Below are 27,176 nucleotides of genomic sequence, written 5' to 3'. Positions count from 1 at the left end.
GTTCAGAGTAGTAGCCAGTCGTCCTCACTACGAGCCCTCTGCCTCAGCAATGCATCTTCCATTCCTCTCAAGCTTCAGGGGACTCTTCAGTCGATGTTTTCAAAAGATCAGGAACCAGCAGGCAGGTAAAACAAAAAAGCTGGTCCAGTGTCGATGCATCATTTGAAAAAACAGAAACAATTAGTCAGCTAGCCAAGTCAAAAACAGGTGACCTGCCAGTCCAACTGCAAATATGTGGGTCAAAACCACCAGAAATAAGCTATATTTTTTTTAAATCCAAAAACAAGTCAAATAACAAACACTTACAAATGATTTAAAATGTACATATTTACAGTATTACGCCACTGTAAAGAATATCCAGAGGTAGCAGAAGCTGTGTTGTATCCCCTCTCATCTTATATTGAACCCACCCCCCATCTCCAATTAAGTCTTTAAAGCTACCATATGCTGTTCTCTCTGTGGTTATTGTCTTTTCCTAAAACGAATCAGATTTTCCCCAAACGACAAAATGGTAAAGCTGAAGGATTTGGGGTGCCCAAACACAGAAGTGTCCCATATGTGCATAGGTCTCAAATTATTTCACATTTCTACCCAACTTCAATACAAATAGAATAACTCATGTTTAACATTCACAAAGTTAGTTGCTTTATTTATGAAGATACAATTTCAATACAAAGTAAATGAGTGCAAATGAACATTTCACCAAAGATTACATTCAAATAAAAATTCACAGATGAGCAGATATCAAAAGTAATCCAAATGTTTTTTATTTATTGATGTTTAACACCAAGATCCAGCACAGATCACTGGGCCATACAACAGAAACTAAATCACCAATGGAAAACAGGGGATTCCAAAAACCATTTCACACAATACATTTGTGTTGACATTAGGCCCAGTGCAATCAAAAATCCGTTTTTCCTTGTGTTTTATATCAGATTGTACAAGAGCTGATTAAACTTGTGAAAAAATGTATCAGTTATTTCCTGATAGTTGCTTGTTGAAAATACAATCTACACAGGACCTTCTAATCAGCCTGTTTGAATGGGCTTTATTTTGGGCTTGACATCACCAGGCTAATAGTTGGTTAATAGACGAAAAACAGCGTTCCAAACCTCGCCCCTAATAACAGCTACCTTAAATTCTCCTCCCCACTAAGACCACTCCAAGTTACTCGTAGCAAAACTCTTGCTAGAAAAATAAATTTTTGCTAAAAGGCTATTTTGGTCCATTTTAATGGAAAACTATTACTGTAAGGTACTCAATTGTTACGCAGATATTTTTGATATTGATATAAAAACAGCTGCATTGGCCAAAAACAGGTCATGTTTTACTTACCCAAAATAAAATGATCAGTTAACATGCACAAAAAAAAAAAAAGTATAATGACATCAGAATCATATTATTCTGACCAATGACCAGTCATCTTTAATTTGCATATGTATCCTCCTACTTTGAAGGGGTACACGGGGTAGGCTATAGAGAGTCTAGACCAGGGATGGGCAACTTCGATGGGGGTGAGGGCCACAAAAAATCTGAACTCATCATGGGAGGCCGTACTGGCTCGTGGGTCTGCATACCCACACATGCAGTCAGAGCAGACCTTTTGGAGGCCCTAAGCAAAATTTGCAGTTTTAAAGCAAGTTTGCTGAAAATCTACACATTTTGCAATGGAGTGGAGAGAAGATTTTGCAATTTTATAAATCATTTCATGCAATTCTACTCATTTTGCCATGGGGCAGAGAGAAAAAATTGCCGTTTTACAGCTAACTTTCTGCATTTCTACACATTTTGCAATAGAGTGGAGAGAAATGTTTGGTAATTCAACCATGATTACTGCAAGTTTAGATCGCAACAATCTTTTCTTTGGAAATTGGTCCGCGCGCCTACTGAGCCGCCAGTTGCCCATCCCTGGTCTAGAGGTTTGTAGCCACCAATCAGGGCTGAGTATGTAAATATATTTACATTTTTATCAACACACCCACAATATCAGACTGAACATTTCAATGGCAAAAGGAGGCTATAAATTATAAATATATTGAGTTATTTTCAATAAATAAACAGATTTAGACATACAATGATTTCAAAATAAAATAAGCATGGGGCTTTAACATTGTTTGGATGCATCAGCACACATATGACAGTCTAACCACTTTTTTTCGGTTTTAAAAAATTGCATGCTAATTTTGTAAGGAAGTTCCCTTGCTTGAACAGAGTTGGAATTCACAAATGTGGATAATTTATATACTTTTAACCTTCTACAGTAGCCTAATAGTAGACAAGTGAAGTAAGATTAAATTTTATTATTTGGCAATAATGATAGCAAGGGAGTTGCTTTTTCCACAAGCCTTTTTCTTTAGCCAAATTAATGACACTAAATACACCGGCTAGCTAGCACACTAGTCAGACAGCACACTGAACAACAAAAAATGTTTAGGCCTATATTCTGTCTAAATTGAAAAACACTTAGGCCTACTGGAGTTGCAAGGTGGTTTGCTAAATGAAGGACTGCACGCACAATTTAAGCTGCGACTTACGCTACCCAAACAGGTGCTTCTTTCTAATCAATATCACTGTTTGCTCCCGTTTTAACAGGGAGTAATCCGCTTAATAATATGAGTTGAGACATGCAGTTAACAGCATTAAAGCTTAAATGATTCCCTTCTTAACCATTTGGTACCCACATTTGGCAGGTGTTTTCTTTTGGCTGTGTTTGATATGAGCTTACACTTGGTGTGCAGGTTTTTGGAAAAGACTAAACTAACTTTACTAATTAATGAATAGGCCTACCCTGTTTGCTTTCATCAAAACAATGTTTTTGTTCCATATTTCAGTCTGAAACATGCCTTGGTTTAGGGGGACTGTAACTGCAATCTAAATGGCACATAAGCAGTTCGTAAAATAGCCTGCAATAGGCCTAGACCGGACACATCTATTTTTTCAAAACTGCAGCTCAAGGTTGGAACATACCTTTCCCTACTTCAATCAACCATTCCATTTAGTTGTCTTGATTTGGCAATGAAGGTAGCCTGTCTACAGTTGTTAGTGTATCCCATCATCTCTCCTTTAATCTCTTCTCCTCCTGCTCATCCCTTATAGTCCCCCACCCTCCTCCTCAGTCAGGTCGAGGACAGAACTGGCGAGCTGCTTCAGGTCCAGATCCAGGTAGAACCGACACATAAAACCCAGAATCCCCAGGGTGGAGAACCCGATCAGAACCCACAGAACCTTGGCACTGAAATACAGAGGGGCTAGTCTGGGAAGGAGAGAAAGAGGGGGGAGAGCAAGAAAGAGAAAATAAAATTCTCAGCAATGCATTGCACAATAATTCAGAGACAATGACTATTGATATTGTTGGTTTGGAGTATATTGACTGAACACGACAAAATTAAATTTGTACAGAATACGAGATTCAACTTTTCTAAAAAAACTTCCTATGGGAAAGATACATGGAAAGTGACCGTTGAGGAATTGTTCAAGCCTCCAGATAATAGAAAACAGACCACCCCATTTTGACAACTCTGCAAAATGAAGGCTCTGGTATCCACATGTAGAAGGCACCTGCTACTATTTATTATGAGGGAACAATGATTCTGACCCTTTACTTCAAAATTAAAATCACTTCTTACTCTCTTGAGAATCAATGATCTAATACGCCCGACATGTAATTCCAAGGAATAGAACGATGATCTGCAATGCCAAGGAATGAGGCATAATTATAGGAACAGCCCCCGAGGGATAAACCGATAGGTCATTACCGTCCATGTGCCGATTTAGCATAGCCCCTGAAGTACTGGTAGCGCCCGTACAGGTATAGGAGTCCACATAGTGCGGACAGACCTAGGTGACGAAGAGAAAAATGTGGTCATAATTTAGCAGTTAAAAGGGAAATCTGGGATTTAAACAACAAAGCGGTCACTCCGCCACTTCTTTCAGTAAACAGCTGAGGGATGGGGGTTTAATTTCCTCAATGGGAGTCAACTTGACTCAAAGAGGAAGTCACGAAACAAACATTCAGTGAAATTGTCAGAAAAAGCATGGGGCTCTGTGGTTGCACTGAGGCAGCAGATAATTTATTTTGGGTGCCTACCTTGGCTGAAGAAGAGTCCAGACACCCATAGGATGATGATGAAGATCGGGAAATATTCAGTGCAGTTGGCTCTAAAGAAACAAAACAAAAATCCATCCAAGAATCATTGAAAAACACATATCAAGCACATATGGCCAATTCTACAAATGCGGTGGCTTTTAGGCAAAAATGAAATCCATTTGTTTTGACCTAGGTGGCAAATGCGGTGGCTTTTGGGCATGCCATTTCTGACTATAACATTTTTCTTGACCAAATTATCTTGCAATGTATTTGGGTAAATATTCCTGGGTTCGTACAGACAGTGGTAAGTCAAATTCAAGGACTTTCAAGTAGTAATATTTATTTTCAAGGATCATCAAGTTGTAATAGCTCCTCTCATGCAATAGTTTCTAGTCGCCACCAGATGGCAATATATCGCCACAACCTCATGTTTTTTTTAAACTATTCATCACTACCTTACAAGTTCTACTCAACAACACGTGTTTCACTACTTTTTTACTACATACATGATGGTAAGTCCGTACTGATGTTGACTGATTTCCTTATATGAACTGTAACAGTAAAATCTTTGAAATTTTTGTTCAGTGTACATATGGAATTGCCTTTATATTTCACTACATTTTAAATCTCACAGGCTGTCCCAACACATGACATGAAAGTGAATTCCGACAGCGTAAAAGGCCCTTAATTGACTCTAAAATTATGTATTCTAGACCCATTTGAAGAGAAACAAGTGAATGTGTTTGATAAGATATAATATTCTCTCAGGGAACCCTATTTAAATTTTAGGGGACCACACATGGGACCCATTCTGTTACAGGTCCCCAAAGCACACACTTTCCTGGGTCGCTCGTCTTCAGTTCGCTGCAGCTAGCGACTGGAACAAACACTCAAACTTGATGTATGGTCTCTACCTTTTTGCCCTTTGCTGTTGTCTGTGCCAAATAATCCATGTAGTGTTCTCTCTTGTCGTGATGTGTGTTTTGTCCTGTATTTTTATATCTCAGCCCCTGTCCCCGCAGGAGGCCTTTTGCCTTTTGGTAGGCCGTCATTGTAAATAAAAATGTGTTCTTAACTGACTTGCCAAGTTAAATAAAACCACTGTACTACTAACCTCTCCCTGCTTGCTTCAATGCTTCCTCTGTGCATCTAATTTTCCTCCATTGCAGCCTGACTCATGTGAGGATCTGTGTTTATTGCACTATAACCCAATACTATATCACATGTGATATAATATTAGCAACTGTTAGCCTGGGCGTCTGTGTGTGTGTGCTGAAAGTAACATTGTGCCCCAAATAGAGTGCTGAGAAGCTGTGGTTAACCTTGAGCGAGAACAGTATGCTTTCTATGCAGGTGCAAATAGCTCAAACAATGTTACAGAACTGTCTGACCTCAGTCTCCAGGGTGTTGGAGCGTAATCTACACAGCAACAGCGCCGGACACCAAGGAGCGCCAAGAGGCTGGGACCAGCCTGAGCGCCGGCGATAGGCTGAGCAAGTTTAAACCACGCTCAGCCTCTACTGTGATAGGCCAAAAGGACGGGTTGGAACTACGTCTATCACCGTATAAGAACAGCTGTTTACTTTCATCCTGCCAGTTTTTCTGTTCTACCCTGCGAGGTGTTACAGTGAACCCGTATATACAAAAATTGCATTTACCATTTATCGCTTGAGTTTAATAAAAATACTTAAAGTATATTCGGTGACTCTGAATCACATTTTGTCCTGATACCAGATTTGAATTGACGCAAATCCCTGATACTCACCACTGTCTCACTACTCGCTATAAAGAAAATGTATTTTATGAGAATTTATAGCCTATCTTTTGATTATAGTTAGCTAGCTTAATTTCAGTCAACTGCTCCTGCTGAGGTCCGGCACCGTTCAACGTTAGCTTCCAACTGCATCCTCCTAACCAGCTAGTCATAGCTCGCTAGCTAACGTTACCTAAAGTCATTGAGCTACCTAACTAGCTAGACTGACTGAAATATCAGCGACTATTGACAAGTTGTACACTCATTTTCCGAGAGTCAGTTCTTGTGTTTGGAGGATGTATGTTGACACGGCAAGAGTCGAGGGATGTTCGAAAACATTCCCACTGTCAGCGGCTTCTCACTGCTACTTTCCCACACTGGTCTGGACTAAGGTAGTTATTTTTAACCTCCGTTTATGTCGTGGGTGGAGTTTCCCATTGGGCAGAGTAGTGAATGAATGCGACGCTAACAAGGAAAATCCGGGGGTGCAGGCTTACTTTAAAAAAAAATGTAAGCTTTATTTAGGCAAGTCAGTTAAGAAAACATTCTTATTTACAATGACGGCCTACATAACGAGCATACATGATTCCACTCGTTTGCAGAGCTAGCTATACAGTGTTTGTCAGATCAAGAAGGCTTCTGAGCGTTGATTAAAGCTGGGAACGCAATAATTAGTGGGTAAATGATAATTAACCAAATAAAAAAGGTGCGTAAACGGCGTTTACCCTCTACTACATCACTGGCTGAGTCTGGCAAAAACCATGGTCATGGGTGCACCTCAGCCACGCTCAAGGTCCTAAAGGATATGGCCGCCATCGATAAGAGACAATACTGTGCAGCTGTATTCGTTGACCTGGCCTAGGCTTTCGAATCTGTCAATCACCACATTCTTCTCAGCAGACTCAACAGCCTTGGTTTCTCAAATGACTGCCTCGCCTGGTTCACCAACTACTTCTCAGACAGAGTTCAGTGTGTCAAATCGGAGGGTCTGTTGTCCGGACGTCTGGCAGTCTATGGGGGTGCCACAGGGTTCAAATCTCAGGCCGACTCGTTTCTCTGTACACATCAACGATGTCGCTCTTGCTGCTGGTGATTCTCTGATCCACCTCTATGAAGACAACACCATGCTGTATACTTCTGGCCTTTCTTTGGACACTGTTAACTAACCTCCAGATGAGCTTCAATGCCATACAACTCTCCTTCCGTGGCCTTGAATTTGGCGATGTCGTTTACCAAATAGCCTCCAACACTACTCAGCAAATTGGATCACAGTGCCATCCGTTTTATCACCAAAGCCACATATACTACCCACCACTGCGACCTGTATGCCCTCGTTGGCTGGCCCTCGCTTCATATTCGTCGCCAAACCCACTGGGTCCAGGTCATCTATAAGTCTTTGCTAGGTAAAGCCCCGCCTTATCTCAGCTCACTGATCACCATAGCAGCACCCACCCATAGAACATGCTCCAGCAGGTATATTTCACTGGTCACCCCCAAAGCCAATTCCTCTTTGGCCACCTTTCCTTCCAGTTCTCTGCTGAACGAACTGCAAAAATCACCGAAGCTGGAGACTCATATCTCCTTCACTAACTTTAAGCACCAGCTGTCAGAGCAGCTCACAGATCACTGCACCTGTACATAGCCCATCCAACTACCTCATCCCCAAAATGTTATTTATTTTTGCTCATTTTCACCCCAGTATCTCTACTTGCACATCTATCACTCCAGTGTTTAATTGCTAAATTGTAATTATTTTGCCACTATGGCCTATTGCCTTACCTCCCTCATCTTACCTAATTTGCACACACTGCATATAGACTTTTTTCTATTGTATTATTGACTATGTTTGTTTATTCCATGTGTAACTCCGTGTTGTTGTTTGTGTAGCACTGCTTTGCTTTATCTTGACTAGGTCGCAGTTGTAAATGAGAACTTGTTCTCAACTAGCCTACCTGGTTAAATAAAGGTGAATTAAAATAAAATAAATAATAAAGTAATAAACATCAATATTCTGCCAGGCAGACTTAAATCTATATTTTACAAAAATATAAAGGCAACCTGGAACAATTAACGGTTTTACTGAGTTATGGTTCATAAGGAAATCAGTCAATTGAAATAAATGTATTCGGCCCAAATGTCTGTATACATCAATGATGTTGCTCTTGCTGCGGGCGATTCCCTGATCCACCTCTACGCAGACGACACCATTCTATATACACTGCTCAAAAAAATAAAGGGAACACTTAAACAACACAATGTAACTCCAAGTCAATCACACTTCTATGAAATCAAACTGTCCACTTAGGAAGCAACACTGATTGACAATACATTTCACATGCTGTTGTGCAAATGGAATAGACAAAAGGTGGAAATTATAGGCAATTAGCAAGACACCCCCAAAAAAGGAGTGATTCTGCAGGTGGTGACCACAGACCACTTCTCAGTTCCTATGCTTCCTGGCTGATGTTTTGGTCACTTTTGAATGCTGGCGGTGCTCTCACTCTAGTGGTAGCATGAGACGGAGTCTACAACCCACACAAGTGGCTCAGGTAGTGCAGTTCATCCAGGATGGCACATCAATGCGAGCTGTGGCAAAAAGGTTTGCTGTGTCTGTCAGCGTAGTGTCCAGAGCATGGAGGCGCTACCAGGAGACAGGCCAGTACATCAGGAGACGTGGAGGAGGCCGTAGGAGGGCAACAACCCAGCAGCAGGACCGCTACCTCCGCCTTTGTGCAAGAAGGAAGGAGGTGCACTGCTAGAGCCCTGCAAAATGACCTCCAGCAGGCCACAAATGTGCATGTGTCTGCTCAAACGGTCAGAAACAGACTCCATGAGGGTGGTATGAGGGCCCGACGTCCACAGGTGGGGGTTGTGCTTACAGCCCAGCACCGTGCAGGACGTTTGGCATTTGCCAGAGAACACCAAGATTGGCAAATTCGCCACTGGCGCCCTGTGCTCTTCACAGATGAAAGCCGGTTCACACTGAGCACATGAGCACATGTGACAGACGTGACAGAGTCTGGAGACGCCGTGGAGAACGTTCTGCTGCCTGCAACATCCTCCAGCATGACCGGTTTGGCGGTGGGTCAGTCATGGTGTGGGGTGGCATTTCTTTGTGGGGCCGCACAGCCCTCCATGTGCTCGCCAGAGGTAGCCTGACTGCCATTAGGTACCGAGATGAGATCCTCAGACCCCTTGTGAGACCATATGCTGACACATGCACATTTGTGGCCTGCTGGAGGTCATTTTGCAGGGCTCTGGCAGTGCACCTCCTTGCACAAAGGCGGAGGTAGCGGTCCTGCTGCTGGGTTGTTGCCCTCCTACGGCCTCCTCCACGTCTCCTGATGTACTGGCCTGTCTCCTGGTAGCGCCTCCATGCTCTGGACACTACGCTGACAGACACAGCAAACCTTTTTGCCACAGCTCGCATTAATGTGCCATCCTGGATGAACTGCACTACCTGAGCCACTTGTGTGGGTTGTAGACTCCGTCTCATGCTACCACTAGAGTGAGAGCACCGCCAGCATTCAAAAGTGACCAAAACATCAGCCAGGAAGCATAGGAACTGAGAAGTGGTCTGTGGTCACCACCTGCAGAATCACTCCTTTTTTGGGGGTGTCTTGCTAATTGCCTATAATTTCCACCTTTTGTCTATTCCATTTGCACAACAGCATGTGAAATTTATTGTCAATCAGTGTTGCTTCCTAAGTGGACAGTTTGATTTCACAGAAGTGTGATTGACTTGGAGTTACATTGTGTTGTTTAAGTGTTCCCTTTATTTTTTTGAGCAGTGTACTTCCGGCCCTTCCTTGGACACTGTGCTATCTAACCTCCAAACGAGCTTCAATGCCATACAACACTCCTTCCGTGGCCTCCAACTGCTCTTAAACGCTAGTAAAACCAAATGCATGCTTTTCAACCGGTCGCTGCCTGCACCCGCACGCCCGACTAGCATCACCACCCTGGACGGTTCCGACCTAGAATATGTGGACATCTATAAGTACCTAGGTGTCTGGCTAGACTGCAAACTCTCCTTCCAGACTCATATCAAACATCTCCAATCCAAAATCAAATCAAGAATCGGCTTTCTATTCCGCAACAAAGCCTCCTTCACTCACGCCGCCAAACTTACCCTAGTAAAACTGACTATCCTACCGATCCTCGACTTCAGCGATGTCATCTACAAAATAGCTTCCAATACTCTACTCAGCAAACTGGATGCAGTTTATCACAGTGCCATTCGTTTTGTTACTAAAGCACCTTATACGACCCACCACTGCGACCTGTATGCCCTAGTCGGCTGGCCCTCGCTACATGTTCGTCGTCAGACCCACTGGCTCCAGGTCATCTACAAGGCTATGCTAGGTAAAGTGCCGCCTTATCTCAGTTCACTGGTCACGATGGCTACACCCACCCGCAGCACGCGCTCCAGCAGGTGTATCTCACTGATCATCCCTAAAGCCAAAACCTCATTTGGACGCCTTTCCTTCCAGTTCTCTGCTGCCTGCGACTGGAACGAATTGCAAAAATCTCTGAAGTTGGAGACTTTTATCTCCCTCAACAACTTTAAAAATCTGCTATCCGAGCAGCTAACCGATCGCTGCAGCTGTACATAGTCCATCTGTAAACTACCCACCCAATTTACCTACCTCACCCCCCATACTGCTTTTATTTATTTACTTTTCTGCTCTTTTGCACACCAGTATCTCTTCTTGCACATGATCATCTGATGATTTATCACTCCAGTGTTAATCTGCTAAATTGTAATTATTCGATTTATTGCCTACCTCATGCCTTTTGCACACATTGTATATAGATTCTCTTTTTTTTCTACCATGTTATTGACTTGTTTATTGTTTACTCCATGTGTAACTCTGTGTTGTCTGTTCACACTGCTATGCTTTATCTTGGCCAGGTCGCAGTTGCAAATGAGAACTTGTTCTCAACTAGCCTACCTGGTTAAATAAAGGTGAAATAAAAAAAATAAAAAATCTATGGATTTCACATGACTTGGCAGTGGCACAGCCATGGGAGGACCTGGGAGGGCATAGGCCCACCCATTTGGGAGCCCAGCCCAGCCAATCAGAATTTGTTTTCCCCCACAAATTGGCTTTATTACAGGCAGAAATACTCCTGTTTCATCAGCTGTCTGGGTGGCTGCTCTTAGACGATCCCGCAGGTGATGAAGCCGGATGTGGAGGTCGTGGACTGGCGTGGTTACACGTGGTCTGCGGTTGTGACGCCGTTTGGATGTACTGCCAAATGTTTTAAAATGATGTTGGAGGCAGTTTATGGTAGAGAAATTATGATAAAATTCTCTGGCAACAGCTCTGGTGGACATTCCTGCAGTCAGCATGACAATTGCACACTCCAAAACGTGAGACATCTGTGGCATTGTGTTGTGTGACAAAAAGCACATTTTAGAGTGGCCTTTTATTGTCCCCAGCACAAGTTGCACCTGTGCAATGATCATGCTATTTAATCAGCTTCTTGATATGCCACACCTGTCAGGTGGATGGATTATCTTGGCAAAGGAGAAATGCTCACTAACAGGGATGTAAACAAATTTGTGCACAAAATTTGATAAATAAGCTTTTTGTATGTATGGAACATTTCAGGGATCTTTTATTTCACCTCGTGAAACATGGGACCAACACTTTACATGTTGCGTTTCGTTCAGTATACATTTGCCCGGCAATTTAGCTGTCGATGTGATGTTTGGCTGTGCCTAAAATCAGTCAGTTCTGATTAGGCGCTGGCTGAGTGGCAGTGTGAGTGGAATGAGTGAGCTCTTCTGGCAACCAGAGCGCAAAACACTTGGAAATAAAACGCTGTAGTATGCCTGGAAATTAATTTGCAAGACCAATACGTTTCTAATATTTTTCATATAACCATATTTGATCATTTTGTCCTCATTTTAATTTAAGTACTGTTCAAGTACCAACTTCAGAAACTGTCAGATTTTCAAGGTATTCCAGTACTTGAATTTCAGAGAGCCAAATTCAAGTACTTTAAGAACCTCAAACACCTTTGACTAAAAAGGCCTACACTCTACATCTATTGTCTGTGAAACAGGTTTGGTTGTTTCCACTTGCCTCTAAAGAAATATGTTGTTAATATTCAAGCACTCTTATTGGTTGGTTCAATTCCGAAGACAATACGGGGTTGTTATTGGCCCCGCTTGCAGACAGGGGGAGATCGCAAACGTCAGGTTTCACCAGTATGAAAATGTAATGCAAGGGGTAGGTCACGTTCTGAAAACTGTATTCTATTTTTATAATTTTACAATGTGTACACGTTTGCTGTACATTCCTGATTTATACATGTGGGTATATGTACCTGTTAGGGATTGAGGGGCTTTCTGGGATGTGGTATATGATTGCTGTATATAAGTGTGCTAGCTAGCATGCACCGATGTAATGGTCACATAAGCTCACTGCTAACAGGGTTGTTTTCATGCTACAGATTTGACTATCGACAGCCATCAACATCATTAAGCCCTGCACAACTAACGTGCTGTTTCCTATTTAATCACAGATAATAAATAACGCTCAACTGGGACCACTGGCTGGGATGATTTCTTTGAACTAATAAACACAACTCAAGGAGAGCACGATTAACATCGGTTACATCTATCTGCATGTCACCTGCTAGGTACTGGGGGATATTTATCAAGTGTCATCAATTTCTGAGTGCAGGTGAAGAAGGACAACTTAATACTAAAATTATATTTGGGTAAATTAAGTAAAGAAATCGGTATTAATTGCTGATAGACATTTGTCATTTCAGATCTAGCAGACTTACTGAGCTCTGAAGACCCTCTCAAACTCTGGGGGTCCTGAGGTGCTGGGTGGGGAGACAGAGTACTTGCGTCTGGCGTATATCACCTGTAAAGAGAAGTAAGCTACAAAAAAAAAAAAAAAAATTCCCCACACACTTCTTGACAAGGAAATTGTACCAACACTCAAAGAATCAGATCTTTGATAAGATATGCATTTTCTGCCACAGGATAACATTTACAAAGTTGAATATAAACAAGTTCACTTAATTACTAGAACTATGATAATGACCACAGGTTTATCATAAAAGCACGGCACTTTTTATAGAAAGAAAATATGATCAACTTACCTTGCTCTAACACACCCAACACCGTTACTCCTGCAATGAGCACTACCTGATCCAGCATGTTTTAGAGCTAAAAGTGACTCTCCTTTCAACCTGGTGTTCAGATGCAAACTGTTTCTCTGACTGAGTAGACCAATAGGTGTCAACTCGGGGGAGAGGCGGCAACTTCCTGATTTGAGTGGCCTGTATCATTAGGGTAATTTATTAACCAATGTGATGCTTCAGTTGGTAACCAGGGGTGATTTATTTTTTATCTTGCAAAACTTTTATTCTGGATCAGAATGATCTGGATTCTGTAATCCTCTTTTAAGCTATCCAGGATCAGATCGATGTTGCTGTTAAGACTTTTTCAGAAAATAAAATGTCTCATTTTGATCCAGATACCACAATATCAAGATCACATAATACAGCTTTTCAGAACTTTGAACAGAACTACACCTTGCCCTCGACCGGACAGGTTATGGTACTACTTCTACACTGTCATAGGGAAAGAGTATAAACTACACGAATAAAGGTAATTCGATTCGTTTTTTTTAAGTGCCTGTATATCACTTAAAAGTACAAACAAATACTTATATTGAGGTCAATTTAACATAATGAACATTTAGTTTCCAGATGTAAGAAAGTATTTATATATTTTTAACTTCACTTTAGTCAGACATTTCTTGGTTGTAGTGCCTTTCACCTTTCTAAGTCCACCCTTCAAGTGGGATCAAGATCATCCTGAATTTCGGCTTCAAAACTATCCTAATCAGTACCTTGAGTTTTGAAAAATGCAAAAACGTAATTTAATCGTGATTGAAAGGTCAGATTAAACTACCAAATATGAATTCCTATCCAGAGGATCAGCATCTCATTTTGAAAAAACAATTCTAACAATTAATCCTAACCGATTGCCAAAATCCAAATCAGTTAACTTTTGAAAAATTGGACGCACATGGTAGCCATATATGATTGAATTGCATGTTGTGCGAGTGCAATGGTCCAGGAGCAGGCTGTTATGTGTCTACGTACAGTGCATTCAGAAAGTATTCAGACCCTTTGACTTGTTCCACTTTGTTACCGCCTTATTCTAAAATTGATTAAATAAAAATCCTCAAATCTACACACAACACCCCATAATAAACAAAGCGAAATTAAGTTTTTGCAAATGTATTAAAGTAAAAACAGAAATACCTTATTTATATAAGTATTCAGACCCTTTGCTATGAGACTCGAAATTGAGCTCAGATGCATCCTCTTTACATTGATCATCCTTGAGATGTTTCTACAACTTGATTGAGTCCACATGTCGTAAGCTAAATTGATTGGACCTGATTTGGAAAGGCACACACCTGTCCATATAAGGCCCCACAGTTGACAGTGCATGTCAGAGCAAAAACCAAGTCATGAGGTCGAAGGAATTGTCCGTAGAGCCCCGAGACAGGATTGTGTTGAGGCACATATCTGGGGATGGGTACCAAAAAAATGCTGACAAAAAATCCCTGCAGCATTGAAGGTCCCCAAGATCACAGTGCCCTCCATCATTATTCAATGGAATAAGTTTGGAACCACCAACTCTTCCTAGAGCTGGCCGCCCGGACGAACTGAGCAATCGGGGGAGAAGGGCCTTGGTCACTCTGACAGAGCTCCAGAGATAGACTGTGGAGAACCTTCCAGAAGGACAACCATCTCTGCAGCACTCCACCAATCAGGCCTTTATGGTAGAGTGGCCAGACGGAAGCCACTCAGTAAAAGGCACATGGAGTTTGCCAAAAGGCACCTAAAGGATTCTCAGAAATAAGATTCTCTGGTCTGATGAAACCAAGATTGAACTCTTTGGCCTGAATGCCAAGCATCACTTCGGGAGGAAACCTGGCACCATCCCTACAGTGAAGCATGGTGGTGGCAGCATGCTGTGGGGATGTTTTTCATCCGCAGGGACTAGGAGACTAGTCAGGATCAAGGGAAAGATGAACGGAGCAAAGTACAGAGAGATCCTTGATGAAAACCTGCTCTAGAGCAGATCTCAGACTGGGGTGAAGGTTCACCTTCCAACAGGACAACGACCCTAAGCACACAGCCAAGACAACGCAGGAGGGGCTTCGGGACAAGTCTCAACGCCCTTGAGTGGCGCAGCCAGAGCCCGGACTCGAACCCAATCAAACATCTCTGGAGGGAACTGAAAAGCTGTGCAGTGACACCCCCCATCCAACCTGACAGAGCTTGAGAGGATCTACAGAGAAGAAAGGGAGACACTCCACAAATACAGGTGTGCCATGCGTCCTACCCAAGAAGACTCAAAGCTGTAATCGCTGCCAAAGGGGCTTCAAAGTACTGAGTAAAGGGTGAGAATATTTACGTAAATGTGATATCAGTTAATACATTCGCAAACATTTCAAAAAACAGTTTTTACTTTGTCTTTATGTGGTATTGAGTGTAGATTGATGAGGGGGAAATAACAATTTAATCCATTTTAGAATAAGGCTGTAACGTAGCAAAATGCGGAAAAAGTCAAGGGGTCCGAACTACTTTCCGAATCCACTGCATGTCTAGCTATGATATCAGCATAGATCCTATGCCATATCAGGGATGAGTAGCCCTCAGGGGCCTGATTAGTGTCAGTCACACATTTGCCCAGCCCTAGCCATTACATCTGTTTAAACACCATGATCTTTTGATACTTGGAATCAGGTGTGTGTCAACTAGGGCAAAAGTGTGTCGACTCGTCCGTTAGGCCCCCGAAGAGTGGAGCTCCCCTTTCCTGTGCTACTTGATGCAAAAATAATTACAAGGACAAGAAAACAGATGGAAGAAAGTAATCAACCATCATCATGATTAACTGTAATGTGATAACAATGTGAATCAAATGTTGGACAGGATTTTACTCACACCTTATGTTGGCACCTAATATTAATACTGTAATGCTAGCTAGTTATAATTCACGCACGCACAAAAATACAAAGACAAAACGCAGAGTCAGTTTCTAAAGAACTATATTCACATAATACTCTTGTTTTACAGAGAACCATATTCGAAAAGTATAAAATACTTACAAAAATCAGCTGCAATATACATATAAAAATAAGCTATATCTTCAGCAAAAACAATAGGAAAATGCATACAAAAAAAATATACAAATTTACAAGTAGCCCCTGACACAAACAAGGATGGAATTTTTTTTAATCAAATATCCCAACTCAAGAGGCTGTATTGTCATTCAAGGGTATGACAAAAATAATGGCTGCAATGTGTCTTAAGGCAATGATTTCCACTTATATAAAATAAAAGCTGCATGACTAAAGACAAATCCATACATTATCTTTTCTTTTAGCTTGGTTATTGAAATTACAGTGGACTGGATGTTTAATAAAGACAGTGATTTTAGTGTGTAACCTGGTCAAACATGGTAAGGAACCTAAAGGGATACCATTTTAGAAACATAATACAAGAATCACTCAAAAGTGTGAGACGTGGGGACTAGGTCTCCATTTGTCACTTTACATTTGAAACCTACCTACATTGGGGGTAATTGCACAACTCTAAAACAGAGAAACAGTCTTGTCTCCAAATCAAAGACTACAGACAGTTCAACATATAGGTCCCCACTTAGCAACACACGGACACTGGCTAACCGAACGAATATGGCCGCCACAGTTGAGTTTCTTTAGCTCACCTAGTCATTGGTTTGAGAGTAGAGGAGAAATGGCACAGGTCTATTTATGAGCAGACTGTGAACAAAAACTCTTGTGTATTACCACAAACCTTTTACATAGGGGGGAATGTATTACTAGGCCACCTCTGCTACACCGAGCCTATATTTGCATTGAAGGCTGCAACTTCAAACAAAGCAGAAGAGGCTGTGTGTGTGTGTGTGTGTGTGTGTGTGTGTGTGTGTGTGTGTGTGTGTGTGTGTGTGTGTGTGTGTGTGTGGAGCGTTCGGTTCACCTTTGATTCAGTGGTTTAGTACTGAGCCACAGGTTCAGTAGTAGTAGAGTACTCTATACTTCGAGTCCTGGGGGGGGGAAATACTCCAATAGGAATCACACGGGTTTTGGCCCTGTGCACCATCATTACCATCCATTCATTCTCTTAACATTATATACGCCTCGTATATACACAGTACACACAATACGGAGAATTACAGTGTCCTAGCAGTGTCAGAACAGTAACAGAATTCCATTACTAACCCTCGCTGTTCCTGCATTTCATTGCACTTCATTGGCAATTGGCTTGGAACTAATACACCAACTTCCGCTCTCTCAATGCGTCGTCTGAAGTCCCAATTGTCTGAAGTGGCTCTCTGTCCTCTGTCTTAATCTACTGACCGGAAAAGGTGAACGATCTCATCCAGATCATCCATCCACTCCTGCGTGCTCTGTCCTTTCAGCAGAGAATCCACCAGGTCACCCTCCCCAGGGAAGCTGGGCAGACTGCTAGCCCCTGATCCAGTGTTGTAGCCAAACGGCAACTGCTGCTGCTGCTGTTGTTGGTTGGCAGTTCTGTTGATCTGGTAGCCCTGCTGGCTGCACTGAAGCCCCTGGCTGACCGAACGCCCCCCCTGCGGCTGACTGAAGGCCCCCAGGTCCGGTAACACCCCTTGGCCTTGGGAACCCTGCTGTTGCTGAGTCTGTTGCTGATTGGGTAAGACTTGCCCTAAGGGCTGCTCAAGGGAAACTTGGGGGTTGGCTGCAGTCCTTTGCTGGGCCTGCTGCATCATCTGTTGCTGGGCAGGGTTCATGGCTCCCATGGGCCTGCCGTTGGCATTGGCGCCGAAGGGGGTGTTGCCAACAGGCATCTTGTTGGGCATGCGGGTCTGCTGCTGCATGTGGAAGGCGTTGGAGTTGACAAAGGAATTGGGCGGGAGGCCACCGTTGCTGGAAGGCGTTTGCTGGGCACCTATGGCTTGCTGCATGACCTGGTGCTGCTGCCAGGCTTGGCTCTGGGCACTCTGCATGGTGTTGGGCATAACATTGGGCATGTTGCCACCGGGCATGGAGCCGGGTAGTCTGGCTAACTGCTGCTGCTGTTTCAGCAGGGCGGCGTTGGGTTGGTTTTTGAGGTGCTGCTGCTGGGCTAGCATGTTCTGTCTGTAGGGAGCGCCCATGTTGCCTACGGGCTGCCTCTGCATTGAACTTTGCTGGGAGGGGTGCATGTTCATGTTACTGTAGAGTACCTGCTGCTGTAAGGCAGAGTCCATAACGCCCCCGCAAGAGGAGAGGCTCATGTCGGCCTGGCTGGCAGCAGGGAGGGCACCAGGTGTGGGTCCACCACCTCCCTGTTGGCCCATGGTCATGCCCATCATGCCTTGTTGCGTTTGGGGGAACATTCGCTGAGCTACGGGGGCGGGGCCCCCCAGCGAGCCAACGTTGACCATTGGCTGAGAAGAGCCTGCAGGGAGAAGCAAAAGAAGCTTTGAGTCACAATAAAACAAACTGAAAAGTTAACCTTTGAATTATAAAAATATGTGTAATCCTTATGTAATATGCAATCTTAATCAATATGCTCATTATAGAAGACCAAATCTGTCTCTCAATATACTTAAATGGCTCCATGTCTGCGTCACCATTCTTTCATGAATGCAGATAGCAATTGACAAGGTCTACCACATTATTTTCATGCTATTATAGAATCAAAGGAGGCAAGGAAAGCAACCATTGAGACAGCAGTTCTCTCAAAAGAAACGGAACAAATGGGCAAATGTATTTAGAGACGAGAGAACACGTTAGACCCTATTACTAGTTTGCCATTCAAATGATTCACGGTAAGCAACATTTGCACTTGTGAGGTTTATTTGTTTACTGCCAAACAAAGAGTTGTTCTGTGTGAGTCACATCATTTGAGTAAACCTCCCACACAACCAAACATTTCCAAAGGGTTCCTATTCAATTGAAATGGAAGTGTAAGCACTGGTAGAGAGTTTGGCTGTGGCTGAGGTGTATACCTGTTCCAAAAATCACCCTCTTATCTCTAAGCCAGCGTTTCCAAAACTCGGTCTTCGGGACCCCAAGGGGTGCACATTTTGGTTTTGCCCTAACACTACAAAGCTGATTCAAATCATCAAAACTTGACGTGCACCCCTTGGGGTCCCGGATCTTACATCGGTCATGGTCGATTTGTTTTGGGCTATGGCAAGTTACTGGGTTGTGCCCGTTTATTGGGCTGGGTCACAGGAACATTCCAAACCCTCAATGGTTTGAAAGCTATAAAGGGTAGGGAATGAGTTCACACTTCTGGTAGGGAATGAGTTCACACTTCTGGCAGAATTTGGGTAGAGGGTTGGATCTGAACCCTACATGCCATTTTCAGACTGTAGTGGAGTGTTTGGGTCAGGGCTCTCCAATCCTGTTCCTGGAGAGCTACAGTTCAGTAGGTTTTCATGCCAACTCTAATCTAGCGCACCTGACTGTAATAATTAAGCTGGTTGATTAGCTGAATCAGGTTCTTTACAACTGGGGTTTGATTGAAAACCTACTGGAAGGTAACTCTCCGGCAACAGAGTTGGAGGGCCCAGGTCTGACGGGGCTGGAGGGCCCAGGTCTGACGCAGCCCAGGTCTGACGTGGCTGGAGGGCCCATGCTACATTAGGGGTAACGGCTGGTGACGTGGGGTCTTATTCACCTGTAAACTGGGCGACCTGCGGCTGCTGGAAGGGGTTGTTCTGTGCTCCAGGTTGCTGGTTCTGTTGGTCCTGGTACTGGGGAGGGGGCCGGGTCAGGTGCCTCTGGAGCTGCTGCTCCTGCTGCAGACGCTGCTTCTCCTGAAACACAGAAACCATACATAGAGAATGCACATGTCATGCATGCATATACACATGACTGACATTCCTCCCCATACATTCTCTTTTAGACGAATCAGAGATAAAAGCACCTACTGCGAAACTGTCATAAGCCACTTCTACAAAAAAATCGTATTGGTCAGATACACGTTATTGCAGGTGTAGCAAAACGCTTGTGCTCCGAGCTCCAACAGTGCAGTAGTCTAACAATTCACAATACATGCAGACAAATGGCTCCCCCTTGTGTGTTAGAAATATATACCATTTAGAATACTGCTTACTCAGGGCTATGCAGCACTAGCAAGTCCAGACAGGTAGCATAGACAGATCCTGTATTGACTCAGCATGCTGGTAGTCATAGGAAAAGTTGAAACCAGTTATGTGAATAAGCTACAAAGCCTGTGTTAAAATGTTTTTAACCCAAATTATTCATACTAAGTACCCAAGAACCTGCAGCACATGACCCATGACCCCAGGCATTTACCTGTTGGACCATGATCTGCTGCTGCCTCTGGCCCAGTAGAAACTGTTTCTGCTGCTCCATCAGCTGCTGCTGTTGCTGCTGCTTCAGCGCCGCCGCCACCGCTGCCTGCCCCGACAGGTAGGCAGTGTTGCCATGGTTACTCGCCATGCCGTTACCGGGCCCCCCCGGCTGAGGCGCCATGGCGTTGCCGGGTCCAGGGCCATGCGTTGTCGTCGGGTACGTGTTCTGCTCCTGCTGAAGTAAAAATGGGGGAAATGTTGTGGTTATTCCCCTAATGTCCACCAGAAGGACAGGGAGTGAGTGAGTTGAGTCTGAGGTTAGGCTTTGGGTACAGTCAAACAAGTGGGAGGGATATTGGTCCTTTGCATTGGGGATAAATACAATTGGATGTAAAGCAGAGGAAAAAGCATTAAAACCAACACTCAAACTTCACCTAAAACACTTGCTAATCAATGTATTTATGAAGAACGTGGTTGTATAAGTTCAGTTTGAAAGTTTATGGCCTCAAATAAGTGCTTCACTTGACCAGCTATTAGTACCACCACAGTTCCATATTTTTAGTGGGTTGTTCCAACTGAAAAGGCACAAGAGGATTTCGACCCCTACCATCTCAGCCTGTTCTGAAACAGTTTCTGTTAGAAACAGATAGGATTAGCATTCGTGAAACCATTATTTTGTTTAAATATAATTTGATCTCTGAGAAATGAATCGAATTGATTGTATTCATATCGTTGGGTTGTTGTTTGGCAACCCTCTACGGCACCTCTGGCACTGTAGAGGATTGGAGCAATCCATATAGCTCACATAACCGTGGTTACATACGTAACCTTTGTTGTTTCACTATATTGGATCACTCCAATATATTGGTATACCCCTAACAGATTTAGTTGGTGCTAGAGGGACCTGGCCAGTCAGCGGCAAAGTCCCAACGCGGGACCGAGACGAGACGCAGGGGCCGTCAATGTGGAATGGGGTTCCCGGCACAGTCCCCAGAAGGGGAGGCAATGCCCAGGACCGCTGAACCAACAGCAGAGGGAGGTGGCACATTTAACTAGTAAAGGTGCAAGAGGAAGCCCAGCTGGCCGCAGCACAGATATCAGCGAGGGGCACTCCTCTCAGTAGAGCCCAGGACGCAGCCACACCTCGTGTTGAATGTGCCACCACAGATCCCAGCACTGGTCTGCCAGCCAGGTGGTATGCTATCGTAATCGTGTCCACGATCCAGTGAGAGAGCCTCTGCTTTGATAACCAAGCCCCCAGGACTCTCTCACCATAGCAGACACAGAGCTGGTCTGTTGTTCTCACTGACTGTGTCCACTCCACATAGGCAGCCAGTGCCCACACAGGGCACAGCATGCCGGAGGGAGGCCCAGACTCCCCCGCCACTGCCGGGGTGTCATAAGCAGACAGGATAAAAGGGATGTTCACATGCCTGTCTGGGAGGAATGAAGGGTTGGGGCTGGGGTCCGGGAGCACTAGGAACTTACCGAAAGAGGATGGAAACTCACCCACCCTCTTCATGGAAGTAATCGCTACCAAGAAAGCCACCTTCATAGAGCGGTGTTTCAGGGAAGCAGACTCCAACGGTTCGAAAGGCGGCTTTGCCAAAGCTGCCAAGACCACATTCAGATCCCAGCTCGCCATTCAGCATGTCCTAGCTGGACGCAGGCGACGAACCCCCTTCATAAACCTGGATACCAAGGGATGGCGCACCACTGGCCTGTCCATCCACCCCATATGGCAGGCAGATATATCAGCCTCTCAGTGTAGAGGCTGCCAAGCCCTCATCCAAGCGAGACTGCAGGTATAGGAGGACATACTGCACCCTGCATGACTCGGGCACAACCTCAATACCAGTGCACCAAGAGCAGAACAACCGCCAGTGAAACTGGTATGCTGCAGTTGTAGCCGGTGCCCTTGTGATCTGCATAGTGTACATTACGCCCTCCTGAAGTCCTAACATGGACCATTGGTGCCGTTCAGCGGCCAAGCCCACAGACCGAGGCGGTGTTGTCTCGGATGCCACAGAGTTCCCCTGACCTGAGAAAGCAGGTCGGGTCTCAGGGGCAGTTGCCAAGGTGTCCCAGACAACAGGGACAGGAGAAGGCTAAACCAAGGTCGCCTGGGCAAGTATGGGGCCACCAGCAGCAGACAATGCTCCGCCATCCTGGTCTTGACCAGCACAGCCTGGATCAGGGGAATAGGGGGGAAATGCGAAAAGCTCCAGCCTCGCCAATCTTGAGCCAGAGCATCCAAGCCCAGAGGCCTTGGTGGCTCCGACATGGAGTACCACAGAGGGCAGTGTACATTGTCCAGGGAGGCAAACAGGTCCACCTGCACCCTCCCGAACTTGTCCCACAGGTGCTGCACCACCTGGGGATGTAGGCTCCGGTCCCCCGCATGGATTCCACTCAATATCAGCAGATTCTTGGGAATAATGTTGAAGAATCAGACACAAAGTTGAAGTTACGCCGGCGCTGGATATTTCAACAAGACAACGACCCAAAACACTGCTCAAAATCTACCCGGGCATTTATGCAGAGGAACAAGTACAATGTTCTGGAATGGCCATCCCAGTCCCCAGACCTGAATATCATAGAGAATCTGTGGGATGATTTGAAGCGGGCTGTCCATGCTCGGCAACCATCAAACCTAACTGAACTGGAGATGTTTTGTAAGGAGGAATGGTCCAAAATACCTTCATCCAGAATCCAGACACTCATTCGAGGCTATGGGAAACGTCTAGAGGCTGTTATTTTAGCAAAAGGAGGCTCTACTAAATATTGATGTGATTTTTCTATTGGGGTGCCGAAATTTATGCACCCGTCTAATTTTGTTTTGATGCATATTGCAAATTTTCTGTTAATCCAATAAACCTAATTTCACTACTGAAATATTACGGTGTCCATCAGTTATTTGATAGATCAAAATAAAATTGCTGATCCAAACACCCAATTATGTATAAATGGAAATCATGGAAATTCAGTCAGGGGTGCCCAAACTTTTTCATACGACTGTATATCCAAAAACCTCAGTTTACATTTGGCTTTGCCTCCAAAATATCCCGTGAATTTGCACAGAGCCACATCAAATCACAGAAATACTCATAATAAACATTAATAAAAGATACAAGTGATTTAAAGATATACTTCTCCTTAATGCAACCGCTGTGTCAGATATTTTTTTAACTTTACGGAAAAAGAAAACCATGCAATAACCCAAGAAGATATCCGCCATGTTAGAGTCAACAGAAGTCCGAAATAGCATTATAAATATTCACTTACCTTTGATGATCTTCGTCAGAATGCATTCCCAGGAATCCCAGTTCCACAATAAATGTTTGATTTGTTCCATAAAGTCCATCATTTATGTCCAAATTCCTCCTTTTGTTAGGGCGTTTAGTAAACAAATCGAAACTCACGAGGCGCGGGCAAGTCCAGCGGAAATGTCGGACGAAAATTCCAAAAAGTTATATTACTGGTCGTAGAAACATATCAAACGATGTATAGAATCAATCTTTTGGATGTTTTTATAATAAATGTTCAATAATGTCCCAACCGGAGAATTCATTTGTCTGTAGAAAAGCAATGGAACGAGAGGTAACTTTCTCATTACCGCGCATCATGAGCCCGTGGCTGCTGGCAGACCTCTGACTCATTCCCCTCTTATTCAGCCCCCCTTCACAGTAGAAGCCTGAAACAATGTTCTAAAGACTGTTGACATCTAGTGGAAGCCTTAGGAAGTGCAAGATGACCCATATCCCACTGTATATTCAATAGGGGCTGAGTTGAAAAACTACAAACCTCAGATTTCCCACTTCCTGGTTTGATTTTTTTCAGGTTTTTACATTTACATTTAAGTCATTTAGCAGACGCTCTTATCCAGAGCGACTTACAAATTGGAAAGTTCATACATATTCATCCTGGTCCCTCCGTGGGGAATGAACCCACAACCCTGGCGTTGCAAGCGCCATGCTCTACCAACTGAGCCACACGGGACCAGGATGCCTGCCATATGAGTTGTGTTATACTCACAGACATCATTCAAACAGTTTTAGAAACTTCAGAGTGTTTTCTATCCAATACTACTAATAATATGCATATATTAGCATCTGGGACTGAGTAGGAGGCAGTTTACTCTGGGCACGCTTTTCATCCAAACGTGAAAATGCTGCCCCCTATCCATAAGAAGTTAACAGCCGCTCGCTTAACCTGGCAGCCAGCTGCACGAATGTGTCAGAGGAAACAGTTCAACTGATGACCGAAGTCAGCCTGCAGGCGCCCGACCCGCCACAATGAGTCGCTAGTGCACGATAAGCCAAGTAAAGCCCCCCAGGCCAAACCCTCCCCTAACCCGGACAACGCTGGGCCAATTGTGCGGGCCCCTATGGGACTCCCGGTCACAGCCGGTAATGACACAGTCTGTGATCGAACCCCAGGCCTTCTTGACGCCGCAACACCTACATCTTTTGTCTTGCTCATTCATCCTCTGAATTGCACACACACAATCCATGTCTCAATTGTCTCTAGACGTAAAAATCTTTCTTTAACCTGTCTCCTCCCCTTCATCTACACTGATTGAAGCGGATTTAACAGGTGACATCAGTAAGGGACCATAGACTGACCAGGTGAAAGCTATGTAATACAAAGAGCAGGTATTCCTAATGTTTTGTACAGTGTATACAGTGTGTGTGGAAAGTATTCAGACCCTTTGACTTTCTCCACATTTTGTTAGGTTCCAGCCTCATTCTAAAATTGATTTTTTTATAGCAAAAACGGGTTTTTAGAATAAAAAAAAAAAAAATAAGTATTCAGGCCCTTTACTCTGTACTTTGTTGAAGCACCTTTGGCAGCGAATACAGCTTTGAGTCTTCTTGGGTATGACACTACAAGTTAGGCAGACCTGTATTTGGGGAGTTTTCCCCCATTCTTCTCTGAAGATCCTCTCAAGCTCGGTCAGGTTGGATGGGGAGCGTCGGTGCACTGTAATTTTCTGGTCTCTCCAGAGATGTTCGATCAGGTTCAAGTCCGAGCTCTGGCTAGGTCACTCAAGGACATTCAGAGACTTAACCCGAAGTCACTCCTGCATTGTCACTCAATGATGGTCCTGAGGTCCTGAGCACTCTGGAGCAGGTTTCCATCAAGGATATCTGCTCCGTTCATCTTTCCCTTGATCCTGACTAGTCTCCCAGTCCCTGCAGCTGAAAAACATCCCCACAGCATGATGCTGCTGCCACCACCACCATGCGTTACCGTAGGGATGGTGCCAGGTTTCCTCCAGACTTGATGCTTGGTATTCAGACCAAAGAGTTCAAGCTTGGTTTCATCATACCAAAGAATCTTGTTTCTCATGGTCTGAGAGTCCTTTAGGTGCCTTTTACTGAGGAGTGTCTTCCGTCTGGCCACTCTACCATAAAGGCCTGATCGGTGGAGTGCTGCAGAGATGGTTGTCCTTCTGGAAGGTTCTGTCAGTGACCACAGGGTTCTTGGTCACCTTCCTGACCAAGGCCCTTCTCATCCGAATGCTCAGTTTGGCCGGGCGGCCAGCTCTAGGAAAAGTCTTGGTGGTTCCAAACTTCTTTCATTTAAGAATGATGGCCACTGTGTTCTTGGGGACCTGTCAGCATTTTTTTGGTACCCATCCCCAGATATGTGCCTCGACACAATCCTGTCTCGGAGCTCTATGGACAATTCCTTCGACCTCGTGGCTTGGTTTTTGCTCTGACATGCACTGTCAACTGTGGGGCCTTATATGGACAGGTGTGTGCCTTTCCAAATCACGTTCAATCAATTGAATTTACCACAGGTGTTTCTACAACTTGATTGGAGTCCATCTCAAGGATGATCAATGTAAACAGGATGCACCTGAGCTCAATTTAGAGTCTGTCATTATGGGGTAGTGTGAAGATTGAGGATGTATTTTTATTTTATCCATTTTAGAATAAGGCTGTAACGTAACAAAATTAGGAAAAAAGGGAAGGGGCTGAAAACTTTCTGAATGCACTGCATGCATGCATGCATGCATGCGTGTATGTGCGCTAAGGTGCAGAGAATCAGAGCAGGTGGTCAGTCCAGTTCAACTGCTCAGCAGTCTGATGCCATGTAGATAGAAACTGTCTCCTAGCCTGTTTGTATCATATGGTCGCAATCAATTAGCCTATTTTCTGAGATCAAATTATATTTCAACAAAATGTTGCAGGATATCTTATGAGTTTCTAACTACAGAAACAATTTCCGTCATTGCTTGCTGAAATGACATGGAACAACCAGTGTTTAGCCTGGGCTTAGTCGGTGTGGCAACCACCTCCATAGAAACGTCTGGAAAGTTGGGCAGAGATATCAGGGGTTAGCCTCAGGCCTCGAGCTCCAGCGGTGGTCCATCCACACACCACAGACACAGTTGAGGGGGAGAGGGGGAAGAGAGGAACAGAGTCCCCTCTCGCGAGAGAGGACAAAAATACAAGTGTGTTAGCAGCAGCTATATTTAAATAGAGAGAGAGTACTGAGAGGAAGGTGGGGGCTGCTCCTAAAATACACTGGTGAGGACATGAGTGAGGGAGGAGGGAGGGATGCATGAAAGGCTGCTTTGTCATGGCTGTCCCCTCCCCGGTCCCCCCCTCCACCACAACCCAAGCCCCCGTGGGAGCCTGCACGCTAGCGCCTTAGCAACCAGCTGCTTGACCCAGACACACACACAGTCCTTCCGAACCATGGGGCCCGTGCCAGACTTGTAAGAACAAAAACTGAGGACAGTGTGTGGGGTTGTGTTTGTAGACTAACATAAAAACCCTTCTAGGCCCTAGCATCACCATCAACTAGGCCTACATGCAGTATGTTTAATTCACGAGGTTGTCAAAAACAATTAGCCGAGGAGGCCTACAACTTCAGTAACAGTAATTTGAAATGCAATGAATGCAAGAAATGTGCAGTACAATCAAATGATGTGTATGTGTTGATCATAAGTTACC

At 44.2% G+C, this 27,176-nt stretch overlaps 2 protein-coding genes across 4 annotated transcripts in view; both read right to left on the bottom strand.

Moving 5' to 3' along the window:
- Window positions 1–621: 621 nt before the first annotated feature.
- On the bottom strand, window positions 622–13,090 carry ltc4s (leukotriene C4 synthase). Its single transcript, XM_071410603.1, has 5 exons — window positions 12,972–13,090; window positions 12,648–12,747; window positions 4,091–4,161; window positions 3,759–3,840; window positions 622–3,256 (listed from the first exon to the last, which is right to left on the bottom strand). The coding sequence occupies exons 1-5, from the start codon at window positions 13,027–13,029 to the stop codon at window positions 3,094–3,096; spliced, it is 474 nt and encodes a 157-aa protein (XP_071266704.1). The 5' UTR covers window positions 13,030–13,090; the 3' UTR covers window positions 622–3,093.
- A 2,836-nt stretch (window positions 13,091–15,926) lies between these two features.
- The window catches only part of maml1 (mastermind-like transcriptional coactivator 1), a 28,491-nt gene continuing 17,241 nt past the window's right edge, over window positions 15,927–27,176 (bottom strand). For 2 of the 3 annotated variants that reach the window (XM_071410645.1, XM_071410643.1), the window contains exons 3-5: window positions 20,210–20,443; window positions 19,569–19,707; window positions 15,927–18,338 (exon numbers count right to left, since the gene is read on the bottom strand). In XM_071410645.1, the coding sequence (XP_071266746.1) occupies window positions 17,263–18,338; window positions 19,569–19,707; window positions 20,210–20,443 (1,449 nt within the window). In that variant the 3' untranslated portion in view covers window positions 15,927–17,262. The remainder of the gene's footprint in view (window positions 18,339–19,568; window positions 19,708–20,209; window positions 20,444–27,176) is intronic. The other variant, XM_071410644.1, reaches the window with a different exon arrangement.

The sequence above is a fragment of the Salvelinus alpinus genome, chromosome 7, assembly GCF_045679555.1.
Source record: "Salvelinus alpinus chromosome 7, SLU_Salpinus.1, whole genome shotgun sequence".
Lineage (NCBI taxonomy): Eukaryota > Metazoa > Chordata > Actinopteri > Salmoniformes > Salmonidae > Salvelinus > Salvelinus alpinus.
Note: the sequence above shows the minus strand (reverse complement) of the source record. Positions and strands in the feature narration are given on the sequence as shown.